This window comes from Phocoena phocoena, chromosome 1, assembly GCF_963924675.1.
Source record: "Phocoena phocoena chromosome 1, mPhoPho1.1, whole genome shotgun sequence".
Taxonomy (NCBI): Eukaryota; Metazoa; Chordata; class Mammalia; order Artiodactyla; family Phocoenidae; genus Phocoena; species Phocoena phocoena.
In genome coordinates this window covers 135,529,050-135,553,438 of record NC_089219.1, presented here as the reverse complement: position 1 = coordinate 135,553,438, position 24,389 = coordinate 135,529,050, and the positions used below count along the sequence as shown (strand labels likewise).

The 24,389-nt window shown below is 39.2% G+C and overlaps 2 protein-coding genes across 2 annotated transcripts in view; one reads left to right on the top strand and one right to left on the bottom strand.

Annotated features, from left to right (window-relative positions):
• The window catches only part of SOAT1 (sterol O-acyltransferase 1), a 56,986-nt gene extending 48,722 nt beyond the window's left edge, over positions 1 to 8,264 (bottom strand). Inside the window, exon 1 of the mRNA XM_065880205.1 lies at positions 8,047 to 8,264. The gene's annotated coding sequence lies outside the window, so the exon portion shown is untranslated. The remainder of the gene's footprint in view (positions 1 to 8,046) is intronic.
• Positions 8,265 to 22,764: 14,500 nt separating this feature from the next.
• Positions 22,765 to 23,118, top strand: LOC136138329 (transcription elongation factor A protein-like 8). Its single transcript, XM_065896987.1, has one exon. It carries the CDS (start codon positions 22,765 to 22,767, stop codon positions 23,116 to 23,118), a length of 354 nt encoding a protein of 117 aa, XP_065753059.1.
• The last annotated feature ends 1,271 nt before the right edge of the window (positions 23,119 to 24,389 follow it).

The following is a 24,389-nucleotide window of genomic DNA, read 5'->3' as shown; positions in this document are numbered from 1 at the left end:
TCACTTTGGCCTCTGTGTGGAGAGCAGACCACAAGGAGGGCAAGAGCGTAAGAAAGGGACACCCTGGCAATCATCCTCCTAGCAGACTCCTGCAATCATCCAGGTGAGATGAAGGAGAGCTGAACGTTCTGACCACTCATTCAGGACTATGAATCCACCCCCTTACCAATCTAGACACTAGCTAGCCAGACTACTTTAGCTGTTGCAAAGTCAAAAATTCAAACTGTAATTAATTCTAAGTGGTTTCTAGGTGCTGACATGGATCACTGCCCTTATATGTGAGGTGTACCATAGTTTTTTCTTGCCCTCCTATTAACACAGGAGGGGAAGTTATCCTCCTCGTTTCCTCTTACTTCCAGGTCGCCGTTCCTCGTTCCCTTCCTTAAATACCTCAGCCAGATTATTACACCTGATACTTCTCTTTGTTGTATGTTCTGTCTTCCTGATCACTCCCCTCCTTTACTGAGGATGTGAACACCTCACTCACTCCCCCTTTCTCCCTTCCACCAATTCTTCCACACTTCTTTCACTTCAACATTTATGTACTAGATCCAAGCTCCTGGCCTCCAAGCTCCTTGACTTCTTCCTTTCTCCAAAAAGCTGTTCTTATGTCCCAGTCACATCTTCCCCAAGAACTTACTGTTACCAACAACTGCACCATGTCCATAATTTTCATTTCTAGTGTCTAACGCTCTGATCACCACCAGTGCACTTACTGTGATACCCTCCTTTCCTCAGCAGGTCCAGACTTCCCTGAGCTCCACACTCCTATCCAAAGGCCCACCGGACACCTTTATGTAAGTAGATGTCTTACAGGCATCTCAAACTTTAACATGACCAAAACTGAACTACTGATGTTCCCTCCAATTCCATTCTTCTGTCTTTCCTAATTCCGTTAATGGAACTAGCAGTCAGTCTTTGCCCAGATTAAAAACAAAAAACCCAAAGTTATCCTTGATTCTTTACTTTCCCTTAATCAATCCAACAGCAAGTCCATTTTACTCTGTCTTCAAAATATATATCACATTCTAAACTTTTCACCACATCCATCACCTTCACCACAGTCTAAGCCACCGCCACCTCTCACTGTAGTAGCCTAACTGGTCTCGCCTCATCTTCTCCCTTCTGGTCACACAGGGCCCAGAGTACCCTTTTTTTTTTTTTTTTTTTTTGCGGTACGCGGGCCTCTCACTGTTGTGGTCTCTCCCGATGCGGAGCACAGGCTCCGGACGCGCAGGCTCAGCGGCCATGGCTCACGGGCCCAGCCACTCCGCGGCATGTGGCATCCCCCGGACCGGGTCACGAACCCGCGTCCCCTGCATCGGCAGGCGGACTCTCAACCACTGCGCCACCAGAGAAGCCCCAGAGTACCCTTTTAAAAGGTAAATCTGAGCAGGTCATTCCCCTGGCTCAAAATCCTTCAGGCACTGAATTCTGTTCCAAGCCCTCACCATTGTCTAGTAACTCCTCCATGATCTGCCATCCACCTCCCGACCCTCCACTTCCGACTACAATTCTCATTGCTCATTCTCATTACTTTGGCCTTCTGCTGTTTCTTGGTCAAGCCAAGTTCACTCCCACTTAAAGGTGTCCGCTATTTCCTCTATCTGGATTATCTCCCCCAGACACCCTCCCTCAAGGATTTCCCCCTCACTTCATTCAAGATCTCAAATGTCCCCTCCCCAGGGATTCCCCTATCTACCCCAACTAAAATAAACACTCTCACACCCTGTTAGTCTTATCCCTTACCCTGCTTTATTTTTCTTCAGTGCACTTATTTCCCAATACATTATAGTTGTAATTGTCTACCCCACAAGACTAATCCCCATGAAAAGCATAATTTTGACTTGTTCACCATTTTATCCAACTATCTAGAACTTTGCCTGGAACAGTCTGTACTTAATACATGAATGAATGAATAGTTATCAAGCATTTTCATACACAGTAAGGAAATAAAACAACTTCCCTTCACATGTTCATGCAACAATCATCAAGAGGATAGTATGAGAATTGGAACTCATGTTCATTTCTAACTTTACCTGTTAACACTAAAAGATAAACATAGACCCCAGTTTGGGGTTTAAGTTGTATGGACGTACATAAAAATGATCCATTCTAGAGCTTAAGACTTTTCATCAGCATCTGCCATTCTGGACCCAATTATAAACTCAGGCTGTCTAACAGACTTTGAGAAACAGTTTGCTAACAAATGCCATGACTTTTACTTCCCTGTTAAATCTCTCAAACTTGAGAGATTTTTCTCCTGAAACAATTCAAATAATTAGAACAAACATTATTAGAATTGCCCTGAAGGTAAGTTAACATCTTACCTTCCCTGTTAAATCTCTCAAACTTGAGAGATTTTTCTCCTGAAACAATTCAAATAATTAGAACAAACATTATTAGAATTGCTGGTAAGTTCCTTTTAATGTGTACTTACCACTGGCTACAATTTCTGATAAGATCTTTGTATACATTACCTCCTTTAAACTTAACAATAACCCTGTGAGGTAGGTAATCCTGTCCCCAATTCACACAGAAAAAAGTAGTGACAACCAGAAGCATAATTATAGACAACTGTAAAGAAAGAAAACTTTAAAAGTAGGAATCAACTTTAAAAAAGAGAAAGCAACCATAGGTCTTTTCACGTAGGGTTAAAGGGCTTATGTTTCTTATGAGTCCCCCAACACATTATTGTATCAAAGCAGACCTGCAGGGACTTCCTTGGTGGTCCAGTGGTTAAGAATCTGCCCCCCAATGCAAGGGACATGGGTTCGATCCATGGTTGGGGAACTAAGATCCCACATGCTACGCAGCAACTAAACCCACGCCACCACAACTACAGAGCCCATGCGCTCTGGAGCCCGTGGGCCACAACTAGAGATAAGCCGGAGCACGGCAATGAAAGAGCCCCCATGCTGCAACTAAGACCCGACGCAGCCAAAAAGAAAAAAAAAAAAAAAAAAGCAAACCTGCTGAATTCATGCTGCTTTTTGTTTTTCGGTTTTTGGTTTTTTGGGCCGTGCCACGCGGCTTGCAGGATATTAGTTCCCCTACCAGGGATTGAACCTGGGCCAAGCAGTGAAAGCCTGGAATCCTAACCACTAGACTACCATGGAACTCCCCTGAAGTTCATGCTTTAATGACCCTGGCACATCTTATAAAAGGCTATGGTACTTTAAACATAGAAGGCAAAGACAAAAATTTTAATTTGCCTTGAAAAACAATTTTTTTAACTTTTGACACTTAAAAGGTACGTGTCAATTATCTGAAAATCCATGTATTTTAAGCACCTCTTTCTACAATGATGTTAGATGTATTGTAAATAATACAGAGGTCTACCCCATTAACTGTTCTCACACACTTACGCACACACGGTGTCAAGAAAAGGCATAACCAACCACTTAGAGAAGTTGCATAAGTCCTCATGGAGGTGACATTAGAGCCAGAGTTCAGATAAGACATAGAAGTTTGCCAGGCATCAAAACAGAACCAGATGAAGAGCACTCTGAAAACATGAACATGTACAGACCTTGGTGACAGATCCATTATTTCAAACATTTTATTGACGTCTACTACATGCCAGGCCCTGGGATACAAAGATGATTAAACAGTCTGAGCCCTCAAGGAATGAAAAACTACTGAGAGAAAGATATAAAAACATAATTATAGGAGTATTACAGAACAGTAATTTAGATATATGTACATGAAGGGAATACAGGCCTGATGCCCAATAGAGCTTAGGGGCAATTACGAAAGGTTTCGAGAAGTAGGTAAAATCTAGGTTAAATCTTAAAGGAAGAGAAGGAAAAGGCTGGAGCACAGGGTAAATGGAAGGGCAAGGACAAAAGGTCAAGGGTCCTTAGGGGCAATTCTAAGGAGTTTGGAACTTAACACACAAAACAAGGAGTTGATAGAGGCTTTTAAACAGAGGGTGACTTATATCTGTCTGACTTGATATTTGTCTTTTAGTAAGAACTCAGGCAGCAATGTGGAGGATGTGCTATTGGCAGTGCTGGGGCCCAGGGCGGGCTGCCCCAAAATATGCCTCAGTGGCATACTATTTTGAAGAAACAGCGGTTGCAAGGGGGAGACTATGACCCTCCTCTCTGTCTCCCTGAAAACAGGAAATAAATCTCCCACGTAAAAGGTGCCCTCCCTGTAATGGAAGGTAGAAAGACATCCTTATCACCAGAGATGGGGAGTTCAGGGCCCAGAGACCTGTATAAGGAAACACCTGCCACTTCTTTGCTAATTTACTAACCAAGCCCAAACTTTGCTTAAGTTCCTTACTAATTAAGCACCCAAACCTAAGCTTCTTTGTCTTGTCAATTCCCCTCTAACTTATTGTTGGTCTAAAACATATAAAAGCTGCCTACTTTGGCCACTTCTTAGGTCTTGTTTCTGAGACCTCCATGCACACGAATCAAAGATTCTTTTTTCTCCTGTTAATCTACCTTGTGTCAAGAATTCAAGAGGGGTTAAATCAACTATACTCCAGTACAAAATAAAATTGTTTTTAAAAAGGTGAATTTTATGATATGTATATTTTATCAGAATAAAAAAGCAAATACTGGGGGGGAAAAAAGAGAACTCAAGAGGGGTAAAGGGGGAAATTTTGCCCTTCTGGATAACAGGGAGAACAATGAGCTCTCACAAATGATAAGGGCCTAAAGTAAGGCTCAAATGACATGTATTTCTTAAATGGACAAATGATTTCATGAAAAAGAGATAAGAGAGATCGGATAAATTTACAAACATTAAGCTGAGGCATCTATGAGATATCCAGGTGCCTACACCCAGAAGGCAGTTGGAAATACAGATCCCAAGCGAGTTTCCCAACTAAGCCTACGGGTGTGCCATTAAGCTAAGTAACTACAGGAGAAGAGAAATGAGTAGATAAGTTCAATATGATATACCGGTGAGTCAGCCAAGTGATTATCGCCAACAGGCAAATGAATATACAAATCTGGACTAAAGAGAGAGATGTGGGATTCATTGGTGTATAGGCAGCAGCTAAGGCCAAGCACAGGAAGGAAGTCTCAGGGAGAGGCCATAAGTCAAGAAAAGAGATTACTTAGGAAATAACAAAGCTAACATTTGCCTAGTACTTACTTTGGCTCATTTAATCCTCACAACAATCTATGTGGCAGATACTATTAACCCTTTTTTCTTTTGGCCACGCCACATGGCTTGAGGGATCTTAGTTCCCTGACCAGGGATTGAACCCAGGCCACAGCAGTGAAAGAGTCCTAACCACTGAACCGCCAGGGAATTCCCACTATTATCTCATTTTAGAAGTGGTTAACATTTTCCAATATTACAAGGCAATTAAAGAACTGTAAAGAAAAAAAACAAGGCCTAGGAAAGATTAGAGGAGAACCAGGAGCAAGCAATGTTCCAAATCAAGTTAGAAGATACAAGAGGTAACCTACGGTCAATACCATGGAAAATTCAGGTAGGACCAAAAAAAAACAGGAAGAAAAAAAAAAGAGCATGGGGCACTGAATATTTCACAATCTGGGGACATTAGTAGCTACAATTTACATGCATAATTAGTTTCAGGAAGAAGGAAGTTTCAGGAAGAGAGAGAAAGAAACATTGAACTGGGTTGTAAAATGAGTTGAGGAAGTGAAAATCATGATCATAAGACTAGTCTCACAAGAGGTGCAGCAATAAAGGAAATAGGCACTCATGTTTATCATGTCAGTAACATTTAAAGTGCTGGGTGCCAGGGTCAGTGCATCACATACCTCACTTAAAATTTCCATTTTAAAAGGTGCAAAAGATTCGGAAACACTACTAAACTCAGTCATATGACAGTAAGTGGCAGCAGAAACATTTACACCCAAAGTGGCATAAAGTTGACTAGCTATTTTAAAAATACAACACACTGAACAATTATTTCTTAAGAATCCAACCAGTTCACTGGTTTTGGAACGTTCAGTGTGGTAGTATCTAACTTGCCTTAAGAAAGCGAAACAAAAAGAATTGGATTGAACCACTAAAATGAATCACGTTGGAAAGAAGTGTTCACTTTAGCCTGCCTGCAGTGTTCCTTTATTAATAAAGCTTTCAAAAGCACATTTAAATCTATTTTTTAAAAAAAAAGAAACATTGAACAGGAACACCTACTCTAGGAGAAGACTTTGTTACATCACTCCCAGGTTCAGTAGGGGTAAAGAGAAACACTTTACAGATACAATTCAAAACATAAAGGTTCCCTTTCTTCTTTCCAAATAAAGGTTTGCCCTAGTACAACCCTATATTTACATATCAAAGAACTGGCTTATCAATTAGCAAAACTAAAGAACACAAATTCTCATTTACACCTGTATGGTCACTATAATCATTTATCCTATGTGATAAATTCCAAAAATAAATTTTGTTAACTGGCCTTTGTTAAAAACTTTTTCCTTTTCCTTCCCAAAGGAAACAGGTAATCTCTAGTTAATATTTTTCATTCAAAAGTTCCCTCCTTGGGACTTCCCTGGTGGTGCAGTGGTTAAGAATCCGCCTGCCAATGCGGGAGACACAGGTTCGATCCCTGGTTCGGGAAGATCCCACATGCCGAGGAGCAACTAAGCCCGTGCGCCACAACTACTGAGCCTGCGTGCCACAACTACTGAAGCCCGCGTGCGTAAACCCCATGCTCCGCAACAAGAGAAGCCACCGCAATGAGAAGCCCGCACACCGCAACGAAGAGTAGCCCCCGCTCGACGCAACTAAGGAAAGCCCACGCACAGCAACGAAGACCCAGTGCAGCCAAAAATAAAATAAATAAAAGCAATCATTAAAAAAAAAAAAGAAGTTCCCTCCTCTGTCCTCCAACTCATTCATTCTCTCATTGTGCCAGGTGCTGGGCCAGACTGTGAACTAAGACCTAAATAAGATGGACTAGCCCAGCCTTCATGAAATTTACATGCTAGTAGAAGAAACAAAGCATCTAAGTAACTAACGCAGCTCATTACAATTGATGATTAACTGCAGCTAAGAAAAATAGAGCGCTAGGAGGGTTTAACTCCCCACAGGATGGGTTTCCTGAAAAAGTGATATTAGGGCTGATATTAGAGGAAATGAGCCAATTAGAGGTGAAGGAAACCCCTAAAGACCAGGAGATAGTAAAGAGAAAGAGGCTTTCTTAGAAGAACAAAAATAAAACCGGTGTGGCTGGAGCCCAGAGAGCTCAAACTGAACTGGAGATAAGAGTGGCAACAGTGTTTTGATCTTTATCCTAAGAATGTGAAATCTTGAGAGTTCGCAGCACATGATGCAATGAGACACGTGCATTTTTAAAGGAATAGTCTTGAATGCATCAGAGCTCCTTCCAAAATCCATCCTCATGCCTAAACAACACACAACTTCCCTAACATCAATACCGCCCAACTTAAAGCAAGGGGAAAAAAAAAAGAATGCTTCGAGTTGAATTCTACTCGAATTCAAGGGACTCTGGAAAAAAATGTTTAAACAGCACCCACCTGAGAGCTTATAGGTGTTTCTCGCTTACAAATAACTTCTAAACATACATATCATTTAAACTGCATGGCTATTAACATTTAAGAATGACAGAAACTTAATCACATCCTAATATTTCAAAATAAAATGAGTTGATTAAAGGTTTTGGTATCCAGATTTCGATGTCTTGAAGTACCACCTATCCCTTCACACTTTTTTCCCCTAAAATCAGTCAGAAGCTGACACTCTGAGTGCGTTTTTGGTTTCGCTTTTTAAGGAATAAAATGTATTCTAATTCATAACTTTCTTTACTACTGGCTTGAGAGATGTCACAGGATTTGGGGGGGACACCAAACAAACCTCCAAGGTTTAAAAGGCTGCCAGCCATACCGGCGCCCGAAGGTAACTTTCCCGCCCGCCCCATCCCCCAAACTGCCCAGGACTCGCGGAGCCTCCCCCTCCCCTCAGCCCAGGACAAGGCCAGGCCCCCGGGCCAGAGTTGCAGCCGCCACTTCTCTCCCCTTCTTCTCCGGCAGAGGCGGGTGGACCCTGGCAGGAAGTGAGGAGGGGACTGGGGAGCATGGGCATTACCTGGGGCCGGAGCCTGGCAGCGGGGACCTCAGCAAGGAGGGCAAAGCCGAGAAGCCGTCACAGCGCGGCTGGCAAGAAGGTCGGCTCCTAGCCGCTCGCTTCCCGGCTGCCCCAGGCCGCCAACGCCACCAGCCCAACACAACAGCAAACGAATGTAACGCGCCCGACTCCCCAGCCCCTCCGCCCCCAGCCTCGCAGCCCGCTACGCAGCGTCATGCGCACGGCCAGCGCCGGCTGAGGCTTTCATTGGTGCTCCCGCCCGCCGTCAGGCTCCGCCCACCGCCCACGGCCGCCCCGCCCCTCCCCGAGTGCGCGGGGTTCCCAGGCTAGAGACCCACGCTGGCCTTGGCCCACTAAGCGGGAAGCTTTGCGCGAGTAGACCTTGATTCCCGCGACAGTAGCTTGCTTTCCATTTCTACCCCAGCGATTCAATGTTCTGCAGAAATGGGACCGAGGCAACTTGCTGCCTGTCCGAAAAGGAGCCCTGCATGGTAGCGCAGAACTGACGAGTCTAGTGCCTCTTCCAGAGACTCGCAGAATGCGCCTATAGAACTGTGGATTATTGCAGTTTGAACTGACCCCCTAGGACAACTAGAAGCGCTAGCCAGAAGCGTTTGTCATGGGATGCTTTAATGCTTTGAAAATTGTTCTCAACTGTGTCCTTCAGCGAACTAGATAAAGAGACAGTAAGGTAAGTGAAATACCGGGGCAATGAAGTAATTTAAAAGGGGACTTCACAATTAAAGAGAAAATAATGATGCAGAGAGATTAGGACATTAGATACAATTAGATTGTATCTGTTTAGATCGCTTAGATTTTTATGAAGGCCAATACGTAGGCAAAGGTAGGTGAAAAGGGAACGATGTGGGCAACAGGGACTGAAGGGCCACACTCTCAGCTTGCAAACCAGTACGAGCTAACCTAGCCTGTCCAGTCAATCCAACCCTACAGTATCAGGTTGAGATGGCCACCCATGACCCGGTCAGGCTGCCCTGAACAAATGGATCGAGGTTACCTAAACTGACTACTCTCGGTGGACCTTTTAACAAAGAGATTTGTATAAGTTCCCCTGGCCGCCCAGAGCACCCAGCATTGTTCACCTCGAAGCAGAACCTGGCTTCAGCCTTCAGTCAATTCAGGACTGGCAGTCATTGGCAGGCACACCCAGTTTACCTCTTCTACAGTTGTGATTGCTAATTCTGCCACCTGGATGACAATAGGATCTGATACATCACCTCTCCCCTCCTACCAGTTTAAGAGTAGTAGGAACACAGGGACTCCTTTCTTTAAGACTGCTCACCACTATATACACATACTAAAAAGGCTCATTTTTTCCCCTTGTTTCGTTTATTCATTCAAAAAATATTGTGTTTTGTTCTTGGTGCTAGGGATACAGGAGTGAATATAACAGAAGCCCAACACTTAGATGCTTATATTTCTAGTGGAAAAGATAACTTTTTTTAAAAAGTAAATAAAATAATAGCAGGTAGTGATGTGTTAAGAAGAAAACAAAAGAGTGGTCAAGAAAGGACTTTTTGAGGAGATGATCTGAACTAAGCCTTAAATGAGGAGGAGCCAGCTATGCCAATTATGGGGAAGAAGAGCATTCTAGACCGAGGACATGGGTGCGGAAGTGCTAATGCTGAACAACGTTGGCTTGTTTGAGGAACAGAAGGCCAGGAGGGCTGAAACACCTTGTGTGGAGGGTATGAGACTGAGGTTGGCAAGTTAAGCAGAAGGCTAATCCTGTTGTTTGGATTTTTTGTTTGTTAAGTTATGTCTTGTCTTGTTTTATAAGTCAACCTATTTTGTAGAGAATGACTTGCAGGGGGTTAGAAATGGAACAGGGAGAAGCCAGAGGATGATAGAGAGCTATTGGACAAGTCCATGCAATATATGATGGTGACCTGGATTAGGGCGGTTGCTATAGAAACAGAAGTTGAAGGATCTCAGGATATTTTCCTGAGGTGCAGGTGTGAAGAAAGGTGGTAAACAAGGTGACTCCCAGGTGGTTTTCTTAAGCAAGTAGGAGGATGCCATTTAGTTCAAGGGGAAAGATCATTTAATATTACTGGAGGGACCCTGAATGCCTCTGCCCAAACTCCAAGCCTCTCCCACCACTGACCTGAAAATCTCACATCATTCACTCCTTGGGATCAAGGCTTGGTTAAATATGAATGTTGGCTTTATCACATTCCAAAAACCACACGTACGGAACTTGTATTAGTTGCTAGGAATCTAAAGATGAATAAAAACAACTGTCTATTGGGGAGATTGACAATAAGTTAGCCATTTCAAGACAAGTAGGACAAGTATTATAATAAGAAGGGATAATAAAAGTGCCTACCTTGGTGGCAGGGGTTGGGGAGGTGGGGAAAGGAAGCTGGGACAAAGTGAGGGAATGGCATGGGCATATATACACTACCAAATGTAAAATAGATAGCTAGTGGGAAGCAGCCACATAGCACAGGGAGATCAGCTCAGTGCTTTGTGACTACCTAGAGGGGTGGGATAGGGAGGGTGGGGGGGAGATGCAAGAGGGAGGGGCTATGGGGATATATGTATACATATAGCTGATTCACTTTGTTATACAGCAGAAACTAACACACCATTGTAAAGCAATTATACTCCAGTAAAGACATAAAAAAATTAAAATTAAAAAAAAATTTTTTTAAGTGCCTACCTTACAGGGTCACTGTAAGGATGAAATGAGTCAATGCCTACAGAGCTCCAAGTACAGACGCTGGCATATAGAAGTAGTCAATAAATATCAACAGTTATTTTACACTTTTCTACACTGAGGTTTATCATTATTTTTGATGTTGTTATCTTCTGGATTCAGTAGGAGCAGATAGAATGATTATCACAGCCTGCTACTCTAGGAGAGGGAAGGTTGAATGGAGGAAGTCTACCTGACTCTAGCTTTCTGAACCAGTAGGAAGAAAGAGAAATTTAATTGGCAGGCAAGGGAGGAGGGACATTCTAAGCAAAAGAAAAACAAAGTCAAAGGCTAACAAGAAAAGAGGGAGCCAGAACTAGAGACAGAACTATGCAACAGACTGGAAAGTAGTTGAGTATTGTTGAAGTGTAGGTTACTTACCAAGAAGTGGCAAGAGATAAAGTTGGTGTCAGGGCTTAAGAAATGGGAAAATAATTTGAAAAAGAATAGATACATGTATAGGGATAACTGAATCACCTTGTTGTACACCTGAAACCAACACAACATTGTTAATCAACTATACTCCAATATAAAATAAAACTTTAAAAAAAAAAGAAATATGTAGACCATGCTGAGACATTCTGACTTAGACTCCCATAGACAGTGGGGAGCCAGTAAAGGATGTTAAGTAGGGAAGAGTCATGATTTAGGAGACTGTACTAGAGGAAATGAAACTGAAGGTGGAGAGACCAGTTAGAAGGGCATTACAGTACTATGGATGAGAGATGATAAGTGCCTAAACTAGGGCAGTAGCAAGTAGGGTGGGCATATTTGACAGAGATTTAAACAGACAATTAACAGAATTAGAGAGTGTTTGGATGTGGTTGTTCAGGATGTATCCAGGATCTTCAGCATAGCAGGCTGGGTGGCTGGAGTTAATGCTGACTGAAGTAAGAAAATGCTTCCTGGAGAAGGACGAAGAATAAGCTTTACTCGGGTTAATATTTAAGCTGCACTAGTCCATCTCCAACTGAGACCTAAAGAAACTGAACAAGAAGCAATCAAGATTTGTTTAATTTTACAATAAAAATAGTTCTAACTTTTTTTGCTGGTTGTGTCAATAATGCATACTTACTGCAGAAAATAAAATCAGGTACAGAAAAGCACAAAGATAAAAGCCATCTAAAGTCCTACCACCCAGGGATGCAGCTAAACTTTGATGTGGGGAAGGAAGAGAACAGTGGCCTCAACCTGGGGACTGAGCCATATCACAAGAAGACACTGGGGTCTACAGGGAGCCAGAACAGGAAACTGAACAGGAACCAAATCGGGTTTTAAAATACAAACATCTCAATTCTTTTTTTTTTTTTAATTAAATTAATTAATTAATTTTATTTTTGGCTGCACTGGGTCTTTGTTGCTGCCTGCTGGCTTTCTCTAGTTGTGGCGAGTGGGGACTACTCTTCATTGTGGTGCGCAAGCTTCTCATTGCAGTGGCTTCTCTTGTTGCGGAGCACGGGCTCTAGGCACGCGGGCTTCAGTAGTTGTGGCTTACAGGCTCTAGAGCGCAGGCTCAGTAGTTGTAGCACATGGGATTAGTTGCTCCGTGGCACGTGGGATCTTCCCGGACCAGAGATCGAACCAGTGCCCCCAGCGTTGGCAGGTGAATTCTTAACCACTGTTCAGCCAGTGAAGTCCAACATCTCAGTTCTTCAAAGAGTCACATCTCTCTTAATGATACCAAACAAGCAACAAATCTTTATCCCGTTTCAAATATGTGTAATTTCTCCATTGGCACTCAGGCGTAGTGAAAACATAGACTCATCGGAGTTAAGGTTTTATGACTAAGTTAGTACAAGGCAAGAGTGTAAATCAGGACAACCTTGATTGGTATGTCCCTGAAAACTCTTAGAGAGTTGGACTCCTCTCTTTTTTATGTATTCTGGAAGCATCCAGCAAAATATGTAAGAGCCACCTGAAAAATATATTGAATGAGTTAATGAAGCCAACTGAAATATAAGATTGTGGGCAGATCCCAAACTAATGAGAGGTCAGACACAACTTCATTCCTTGTCTTAGTGATTCAGTCATCTTGCATGCTGTCATCACTTGTTTTTCTACAAACAGGTTTCTTTATATACAGGGAGGAGTGCCACCTATCCCTGTTAAGTAGACTGCAGCTTGACTCGATAGACTGCCTCTAGCTCTAAATAGCAAAGTATTACATTTTAGGCACTGCCATAGATGTAATAATAGTTCAGGTAATATACACACGTAAGAAAACACCCTCAAGATTTCCTGAATCACCAGATGATTTTTTTTATCTTACTGGAACTAAGTTGGTATAAATCTAAAGAAGATTCTGGTCAGTTAAGACGATATGGTAAGACCTAGAGAAACCACTAAGAAAATAACTCCAAAAAATATAGGGAAAAAATCATTAAAGAAATTTAAATGTTACGCTAAGGAATATTCAATTAAAGAAAAAAAGGGAAAAAAAATAAATAAAAAAAAAGAGAAGAAAAAAAGAAGAAAAAAAAAGAAAAAAGAGTAAAGTAGGAAGAGATGAACAAAAAAGACATGAGACACAGAAAATAAAAATTATAATGGCAGACATAAATTCAACTATATCGATAATAATAACATTGTATGAATGAATTGAACAGAATACATTAATAAACAAAATCCATCTATATGCTACCTACAGGAGCAGTTTAGATTCAAAGATACACAGAGGTTGAAATTAAAAGAATGGAAAAACATGAATCATTCAAAAAGCAATCATAAGAAAGCTGGAGTGGCTATATTAATATCAGATAAAATAGACTTTACAGTAAAAATATTTAAGTGGTGCAACCACTTTGCTAAACAGCCTAGCAGTTCAGCATATAATTGCCATATGACCCAGTAATTCCACTCCTAGGTATATATCCAAGAGAAACATTTGTCCACACAAAAACTTGTGCAAAGTATTCATAGCAGCATTATTCATAATAACCAAAAAGTGGAAACAAACTAAATGCTTATCAACTAATGAATGAATAAATAAAACATAGTATATCCATATAATTGAATATGATTCATCCATAAACAGAAATGAAGTACTGACATATGTTTCAACGTGGATAAAACTTGAAAATATTATGCTAAGGGGAAATAAGACTGTCATAGAAGACCACATATTATATGATTCCATCCATATGGAACGTCCAGGATAGGTAAATCTGTAGAAACAGAAAGAACATTGGTAATTACCCAGAGCCGGGAGAATTGAGTGGAAATTGGGAGTGACTGCTAAGAGATACAGTTTCCTTTGGGGGTGATGGAAGTGTTCTAAGATTGATTGTAGTGATGGTTGTGCAACTCTGTGACTACACTAAAAACTATTGAATTGTACACTTTAAATGGGTGAATTTTATGGTATGTGAATTATATCTAAATAAAGTAATTTTTAAATACAGAAAAAACTAATATAGAGGTCAGATTGGTGGTTACCTTTTGCCAAGTTATCAGTTAAGAGAAGGCATGAGGGAGCCTGCTGCTGTGTTAGAAATATTCAGTGTCTTGATCTGGGTGGTGATTACATGGGTGTTCACAAATGTAAAAGTTCTTCTAACTATATACTTAAGTCTGTGTACTTCACTACATGTAATACATCAGACAAAAAGAAAAACATTTTTAAATGCCAGTTTTATTTAAATAATATGACTTAAAATATTGATATTCATTAATTATATTTTATTTTTCCATTTTATATTATATATAAATTATATATATATAATTTATATTTTATAATATTTTATACATGAAATAACTTTTAAAACATATATTAAAATAATTTTTATTTTACATTTTACATATACTTTCCTAATGAAAATAACACATTCAATTTTTGTACACTTTAAATTCTACTACATTTTGTATACTAATACTTTGAATCATTACTGTAGATAGTGCACAAAAAATGAACATCTTAATGATAATAACATAATTAATGATTTTGTTGATGATGGCAAGATAAAAGTTATGAAATAAATACATGATAATATATGAATTACATATGTTTTAATTTTATTCCCCATCCAGATATCATTGGATCATCAGCCCAAAATCTAGATACATGCAATAATATTTAAATTGTAATATTTGACATTTTACTTCTCTTTCAGTCATACAAAAGTTATAGCTTTAGATATATTTTCCCATTTGATTTTTATAAAGGTTTGTTTGTTGATATAAGAAGATATATTTTCTTTGATAGTCCTGCGTGAACTTGATTTATAACTTTTAAAGACTTAAACATAAGGCACGTGGGCCTCAATTTATTCTTTGGTTCTCCATCCCACAAATGTTATTGGTGGGCCTACAAATAGCATGTGTGACCTGCCTTATTTACAGTTATCTATATACTTTTTAACCACCTACTTCAACTTCCTGTATACACACACAAAATTCTCTGTTGTTCCTGAAGAACAGAGATGGTCTTACCCATTCTTGATTCCCCTGTGTAGTGTGTAACACAGTAAGTATAGGAAACAATTAATAGATTTTGAATTTAACTGAATCACATACGTAGGAAGTGGGAGGTACACCTCAAGAGATTTTTTGAGAAATCATAGATTTAAGAAATCCAAAAATAGACAGGAGTGACAGGTGTGAAGAGTCAAGACTTTTGCCTTCAAGACATCAAAAGCATACGCAATAGAGAACAAGTTTACCCAGTTTCCTTCACTAATGTACATCCTTTGGCACAATGAACAATCTATGGAGGTGAGAGATTCACTGACTCGGAGTTGGGCTGGGCAATGTGTGGTAATGAGACATGTCTTTCGGTATATTGTTTTAGAAGAAGATGTAGGAGCACATTAAACTTCATACTCAGGGATGAAAAGCCACTCTGGAACTATATAAGATCCTCTATGCAATGTTCTAACAGTCCACCTTTAATTTCCACTGGAATCTAACTCTGCAGAAATTACCAGTAAAAGTTCAAGAAATAATTGTGGTGGTTTTAGCAATATAGTAAATAGCCATCTGTTAGAAATTTGACTAAGATTCCCTAATAGGTTGTCAGGGATGAATGAATTTTAAATAACAAAAATAATGTCAAGCAACAATTAATGTCACCAAACTGCTATCAGCTGGAAACAATCGCCCTGATTGGCTGAGTTTGTACAGTTGCAGCGTCAGTATGAAACAATGGATCCAGGTCTTCAAATTTTAGGTCATAAGGCAGACTTGCACAAATGTTAGAGGATTGTTTCCCTTCTGTAGGAACACAGAATGTAGATCAAATCATCCTGGTTCTGGACAAGAACAAGTTGGCTTTTTACCTCCTCTATTTTACCAAGTAAATTTTGTGACTTGAAAGGTTTGGCAGGAGCCAAAGCACGAAGTCAGAAGATACAGGATGTGTTCAGGAAATAATGAGTAATCAAGTTGGCCAGGAGACTCAGAGCTTCTCAAAACTTTTCTGCCAGAATATCTCCTTACAGAGAAAGAATAAACTCAAATGTCCCATTCATCGAGAAATTTAAGCGTTTGTCCCCATATCCCCACTCAATGTCTTTGAAATCTCATGTTTTAGCTTTAAAATCAATGCAAACTTTGCATACCAGTCTATCATATCAATGGTGCTATGTAAATATAATGTTTCAGATGTCTATTATCAGAGGAGAAAACAAGTTTCCTATTTCTAAACTTGGCTAATATACTTTCTTGGGAAAGGAGGTTCGTTATACATGTGGCAAAGCCCTTTATATAAATACATATTTTTTGAATTTTGTGAGAATTGTCACGAATATATACATTTATTTTAAATATTATTATTAAACTGTTCTGTTTTCAAACCTAATTCAAATTCAAAACCTAATAAACAGTTTATTATTAAACTGAACAGTAAGTAACTACCCCTCAGCTTAAGAAATAAAACAGCCCAGAACCTTAAAGCTCCCAGTATACCCCTCCCAGACTGTTCTCCTTCTGCTTGTTTTCCCCCCAGGAAACCACTATCCTGAATTTTATGTTACTCATTCCTTTGCTTTTCTCTATAATTTACGAGTTTACCACAAATATAGATATTCCTAAAAATAAAGTAGCATAAATAGCTTTACTTATTTGTGACCTTGATATAAATGATATATATATTCTACAATTTGCCTTTTCAGTTCCACATTGTTTTTGTGATTCTTTCATATCAATATGTGTGGTTAGAGTTCATTCACTTTCACTTATGAAGAATATTGCTGTATATTTATCCATTCCAGTGTTGCTGGACATGTTGTTTTCAGTTTTTTGTAATTACAAAGTGTTGTGTCTCCAGATGCATATGGGAAGGAATTTCTGTAAGGTAAATATCCAGGAGTGAAGTAAATTTTAGTAAATAGTGCCTATGGCACATAATATTTTCTAAAGATAGCAACAAAAATATCTTCCATCCAAATGCTCTTTTTACAATGTGACTTTGACATATCTCCCATCAAGACATGGAGTCTATGTCCCCTTTCTTGGATAGTGGGTGAGCTTTTGTAACTTTAAATCAATAGAGAATGGTGGAAGTTACTCTGTGTGACTTTCAAAGCTAGTTTATAAAGGGCCATACACCTTCTATTTTGTTAGCTCAAATACTTGCTCCTAAAAGATTTTAGCTTCCTTATAAGGACTCTGACCAACCAGAGGCTGGAGGCCACCATGCTATGAGCTCAATCTAGCTGCCCAAGTGGAGAGGTCCCAAGGAGGGATGCTGAGACAATATGAAGAATGATTCCAGCCAGTTCCTAGTGGCCCCAACTCCCAGATGACCCACTGGAACTGAATGAATGATTCCAGAGCTGCCCAGCCAAGCCCCTTCCAATTTGTGACCCACAGAAACTGTGGAATGTTATTTTAAGTCACTAAGTTTGGGGTGGTTTGTATGCAGCAATAGAACACCATAAAAATAGCAAATTGTCTTCCAAAATGGTTGTACCAACTTTCGCTGGTAGTGAATGCGAGTACCTGTTGTTCTACATCTTCATCACCCTTTATGTTTTGCCTGTACGGTACACATGATATGAAATATTATAGTTTTAGATTGAATTTCTCTGATTACTAGGGACTTTGAGCATTTTCATATATTTAGTGGCCATTTGTGTTTTTTCTTTCATAACATCAAGGCTTTTGCTTGTATTTCCATTAGATTTTCTCTGTAGAATTTAAAAACATTATGAGTACTAACACTTTGTCAGTTATATACATTACAAGTCTCTTCTAGGTTGTTTGTTGCATTTTCCACTCTTTTTATAGTGTATTTTGATGGACAGAAAGTAGCAATATTTTCTTTTATGGTTTCACCCTTTTCTGTCTTAAATTCTTTCACCATGGGATCACAAAGAAGGTTTTCTGTAATTTATTTTAGAAGTTTTACAAGTTTTGTTTTTCATATTTGAGTCTTTAATCATCCACTTGGAATTTATTTTTGTTTGATACGAGGAAAAAACTTTAAATGGGTCCAATTGAGCATCTTTTCTCAACTGAAAACTCTATTGTATGTCAAGTTCCCAAAGCATGGTCTGTTTCTGTGCCTTCTTGTCAGTTCCATAGACTTATTAATCTTTTTGTCAATACCACATTGTTTCAATAATTACAACTGAATGTTAAGATTTTTTTCAATCTAGTAGGGCATGACTCTCTTGCCTGATTTTTCTTATTCAAGAATAGGCTATATCTCGCTATTTATTTAGTCTTCCTTAATGTCTTTTAATAAGCTTTTATAAATTTCTCCACTAAGATCTTGTACATTTTTTCCAGATTATTTAACAGTTTTTGTTGCTACAGTAAGGCTATCATTTTAAAATAAATGTTCTTTTTTGCTGCTGGTATAATCTTATATCTAGAAGTTTTACTAACTGCTCTCATTAACTGTTCATAGATTCTTTCTCAGTTTTTCATGTAGGAATCATATCATCACCAAAGAATTACAGAGTCATGTCTTCCTTTCAAGTTCTTTCCTTGTCTTGCCTTATTACACTGGCTAAGGCCTGTAATACAATGGTGAGTAGAGTGGGGAAAGTGGGCATTTCTGTATTTTTCCTGGTTTGAAAGAGAATGCTTTTAATGTTTTGCCATTAAACATGATGATTAGGGTAAGTATTTTGAAACTAGCCTTTATTAGATTTAGAAGTCTGATTGTATTACTAAATTACAAAAAGCATATATTTTTATACATCCAGATAATAATTACATGGTTACTGTTATGTTGTACCTTGCCTCCAAGATGGCCCCAAAGGATTCTCACCTCCTGGTACTCAGAGTCTTACATAATTCCTCTTGTATTGTACCAGAGTAGATCTGTGTAATCCACAGAACATGGCAGAGTGATAAAATATCATTAGATTAGGTTTTAAAAGATATTATGGCATAAGGTTACAAAGGATCATAAGAAACTATGAACAATTATATGCCAATAAAATGTTCAGTCTAGAAGAAATGGACAAATCCGTAGAAATGTACAATCTCCCAAGACTTAACCAGGAAGAAATAGAAAATATGAACAGATCAATCACAAGTACTGACATTGAAACTGTGATTTTAAAACTCCCAACAAACAGAAGTCCAGGACCAGATGGCTTCACAGGTGAATTCTATTAAACATTTAGAGAAGAGTTAACATTTGTCCTTCTCAAACTATTCCAGAAAAATTGCAGAGGAAGGAACCCTTCCAAACTCATTCTACAAGGCCACCTTGATAGCAAAACCAGACAAAGATATCACACTTACACACAAAAATTACAGGCCCGGGCTTCCCTGGTGGCACAGTGGTTGAGAGTCTGCCTGCCGATGCAGGGGACACGGGTTTGTGCCCCAGTCTGGGAAGATCCCACATGCCGCGGAGCGGCTAGGCCCGTGAGCCATGGCCGCTGAGCCTGTGCGTCCGGAGCCTGTGCTCCACAACGGGAGAGGCCACAACAGTGAGAGGCCCGCGTACCGCAAAAAAAAAAAAAAAAAAAATTACAGGCCAATATTACTGATGAACATAGATGCAAAAATCCTCAACAAAATATTAGCAAACTGAATCCAGCAATACATTAAAGGGATCATACACCAGGATCAAGGGGGATTTATCCTAGGGGTGCAAGGATGGTTCAGTATCCACAAATCAATCAGTGTGATACACCATATTAAAAACTTGAAGAATAAAAACCATATGATCATCTCAATAGATGCAGAAAAAGCTTTTGACAAAATTCAACATCAGTTTATGATAAAAACTCTCATCAAAGTGGTTATAGAGGGAACATACCTCAACATAATAAAGACTATGTATGATAAGCCCACAGTTAATATACTCAATGGTAAAAAGCTAAAAGCATTTCCCCCAAGATCATCCTTGTTCCACAAGACCAGGTTGCCCACTCTCGCCACTTTTATTCAATACAATATTGGAAGTCCTAACCACAGTAGTCATACCAAAAAAAAAAAAAAAAGAAAAGAAAAGGAATCAAAATTGAAAAAGAGGAATAAAAATGTTATTTTTTGAAATGATATGATACTACACGTAGAACATCCTAATGACCCCACCAAAATACTACTAGAGCTCTTTAATGAATTTGGTGAAGTAGGACACAAAATTAATATACAGAAATCTGTTGCTTTTCTATACACAAAGAACTAACTAATGGAAATTGAGAAAACAATCCCATTTACCATAGCATCAAAAAGAATAAAATACCTAGGAATAAACCTACCCAAGGAGGCAAAAGACCTGTATTCAAAAAACTATAAGACACTGATGAAAGAAATAGAAGACGACACAAGCAGAAAGAAAGATACACTGGGTTCACAGACTGGAAGATTTAATATTGTTAAAATGATCGTACTACCCAAGGCAATATACAGATTCAATGCAATCTCTATCAAAATACCAAAGGCATTTTAAATTATTTATTTATTTATTTATTTATGGCTGCATTGGGTCTTCTTTGCTGTGCATGGGCTTTCTCTAGTTGCGTTGAGCAAGGGCTACTCTTTGTTGCGGTGCGTGGGCTTCTCAATGTGGCGGCTTCTCTTGTTGCAGAGCACAGGCTCTAAGCTTGTGGGCTTCAGCAGTTGTGGCATGTGGGCTCAGTAGTTGTGGGGCATGGGCTCAAGAGTGCAGGCTCAGTAGTTGTGGCACACAGGCTTAGTTGCTCCATGGCATGTGGGATCTTCTGGGACCAGGGATAGAACACATGTCCCCTGCATTGGTAGGCAGATTCTTACCGTTTTTTTTTTTTTTTTTTTTTTTTTTTTTTGCGGTATGCAGGCCTCTCACTCTGTGACCTCTCAAGTTGCTCCGGACGCGCAGGCTCAGTGGCCATGGCTCACGGGCCCAGCCGCTCCGCGGCATGTGGGATCTTCCCAGACCAGGGCACGAACCCACATCCCCTGCATCAGCAGGTGGACTCTCAACCACTGCACCACCAGGGAAGCCCGGTAGGCAGATTCTTAATCACTGTGCCAAAGACATTTTTAACAGAACTAAACAAATAATTTTAAAGTTCGTATGGAAACACAAAAGATCCCAAATAGCAAAAACAATCTTGAGATAGAAGAACGGAGCTGGAGAAATCACATTCCCTGACTTGAAATTATACTACAAAACTACAATAATCAAAACAGTATGGCGGGGTGGGGGTGGCAGGATGAATTGGGAGATTGGGATTGACATATATACACTAATATGTATAAAATAGATAACTAATAAGAACCTGCTGTATAAAAAGTAAATAAATAAAGTAAAATTCAAAGAAAAACAGAATGCAGGACTTCACTGGTGGCGCAGAGGTTAAGAATCCACCTGCCAATTCAGGGGACACAGGTTCGATACCTGGTCCAGGAAGATCTCTCATGCTGCAGAGCAACTAAGCCTGTGTGCCACAACTACAGAGCCTGCGCTCTAGGGCCTGCGTGCCTCAACTACTGATCCCACGTGCTGCAACTACTGAAGACCATGCACCTAGAGCCCTTACTCCACAACAAGAGAAGCCACCACAACGTGAGGCCCATGCACCTCAATGAAGAGTAGACCCCACTCGCTGCAACTAGAGAAAGCCCACACACGGCAACGAAGAAGCAACGCAGCAAAAAAAAAAACCAAAACCAAACAAACAAACAAAAAAACCAACCATTATGGCACTGGCACAAAAACAGACACATAAATCAGTGGAAAAGAATAGAGGGCCAGAAATAAATTCACACACTATGGTCAATTAATCTATGACAAAAGAGGCAAGAATATACAATGGGGAAAAGATGTCTAATCTCTCCAATAAGTGGTTCTGGGAAAACTGGACAGTTACATGTAAACGAATGAAATTAGAACATTTTCTCATACCATATACAAAAATAAACTCAAAATGGATTAAAGACCTAAATGTAAGACCTAAAGCCATAAAACTCCTAGAAGAGAATATAGGCAGAATATTCTTTGATGTAAATTGTAGCCATATTTTTTTGGATTTGCCTCCTAAGACAAAGGAAACAAAAGCAAAAATAAACAAACAGAACCTAATTAAGCTTAAAAGCTTTTGCACAGCAAAGGAAACCATTGACAATATTAAAAAAGGATCTACTGAATGGGAGAAAATATTTGCAAATGATATGACCAATAAGGGGTTAATATCATACATATATGTATACATATATACACACACATAGACATACAGACACAGCTCATATAACACAATAACAAAAAATGAACAACTTGATTAAAAAATGGCCAGAAGACTTAAATAGACATTTTTCAAAGAAGACATACAGATGGCGAACAGGCACATGAAAAGATGCCCAACATCACTAATCATCAGAAAAATGCAAATCAAAACCACAATGAGATATCATTTCACACCTGTCAGAATGGCTATCATCAAAAAGACCACAGGCAGCTCCCTATTGCTGGAGGAGAAAAGTGCCCCGGATCCTTTCAGGACTCTTGGTCTTTTGGAAGCGACCCAAATAGAGTGAGGGAAGAGGGAGGAAAATCCCCTGGATCCCTGCAGGGTTAATTTATTTAAAAATAAAATAAGAGAAAAATACTCAACATGCAAAAGTCTTGTGAAGAAAATGAAAGAAAAGCACCGAACGTGCCAAAGGCTGAGGAAGACCGCCCTATGGAAGCTGTACCACAGGAGGCAGAAAGAAATCCTCAACCTTCTGAAGAAGGTGTAAGCCAGGAAGCAGGAGGAAACCTTAGAGGAGGGCTGACTCAGCCTGGTCAGGGATATAAAGAGGACACTCCGGTTAGGCATTTGGACCCAGAAGAAATGATAAGAGGAGTAGATGAGTTGGAAAGGCTTAGGGAAGAGATAAGAAGAGTAAGAAACACGTTTGTGATGATGCATTGGAAACAAAGACATTCACGCAGCCGTCCTCATCCTGTGTGCTTTAGGCCTTGAATTCTTTTTTTTTTTTTTGTCTGATATTAAAATCTGGCGCCTGCTTTCTTTCTGTTAGCATTTTCTGATGTATCTTTGACTTTTGTTTTATTTTTAATCATCTGGTGGGGTTTTGCTTTAGGTAGTGTCCTTATTACCAGCATCTGGATTTTGTATTTTGACACATTCTCCAGGTCTGTTTTTCAATTGGGAAGTTTCACACATATGCATGAAAATATGTTCATTCCATATTGTAAAGTAAAACATAACAGGTTACACAGTAGCATATTTAGTATCAGCTCACATATGTAGGAGTAAATCTCAAGTTGTGTGTGTGTATACATACATACATATATCAAAATTTTAACTGTGCTTATTTCTGTGTGGTGTGAGTTTTTTTTCTTTTTGCTCATATGTATTTTTTAATGAACACATCACACATACAAAAAGAATTAAAGTTCTTTTTTATAATTAAGAGTCAATCAAATAATTTGCAACCAGCTTATAAGGGCAATGGGGGCACCTAAATTCTTGAAGAAAGAACTATTAAAAAAAATGTAAACCTCAAATTACCTCTGGATCTCTTAGCCAGGGGAATAAAACTGGCAGTTATCACAGAAAAAAAAAAAAAAAAAAGACCACAAATGACAAATGTTGGTGAGGACGGGGAGAAAAGGGAACAATTGTACACTGCTGGTAGGAATGTAAGTTGGTGCATCCACTAGGGAAAATAATATGGAGGTTCCTCAAAAAACTAAAAATAGAACTACTTTATGATCCAGTAATTCCACTCTTGGGTATATATCCAAAGAAAATGAAAACATTAACTTGAAAAGATACATGTACCCCAATGTCATAGCAGCATTATTTGCAATAGCCAAGGTATGGGAGCAACCTAAGTGTCCATCAACAGAAAATGGAGAAAGGAGATGTGATATATATGTTCAATGGAATACTCTTCAGCCATAAAAAAGAATGAAAATTTGACATTTGCAATGATATGACTGGACTTGGAGGGTATTATGCTTAGTAAAATAAGTCAGAGAGAGAAAGATAAATACTGTATCTTAATCTAAGAAATAAATGAATGAATATAACAAAAATAAGCAGACACAGATATAGAGAACAAACTAAGGGTGTAGAGATAAGATACGGGAAGTGAATTAAGAGGTACAGACTACTATGTATAAAATAAATAAGCTACAAGGATATATTATACAGCACAAGGAATATAGCCAATATTTTGTAATAACTATAGGTAGAGTATAATTATAAAATTGTGAATCACTCTG

Coding starts and splice junctions, on each gene's coding strand:
- LOC136138329 (XM_065896987.1), top strand. CDS start 22,765: ATGCAAAAGTCTTGTGAAGAAAATGAAAGAAAAGCACCGAACGTGCCA.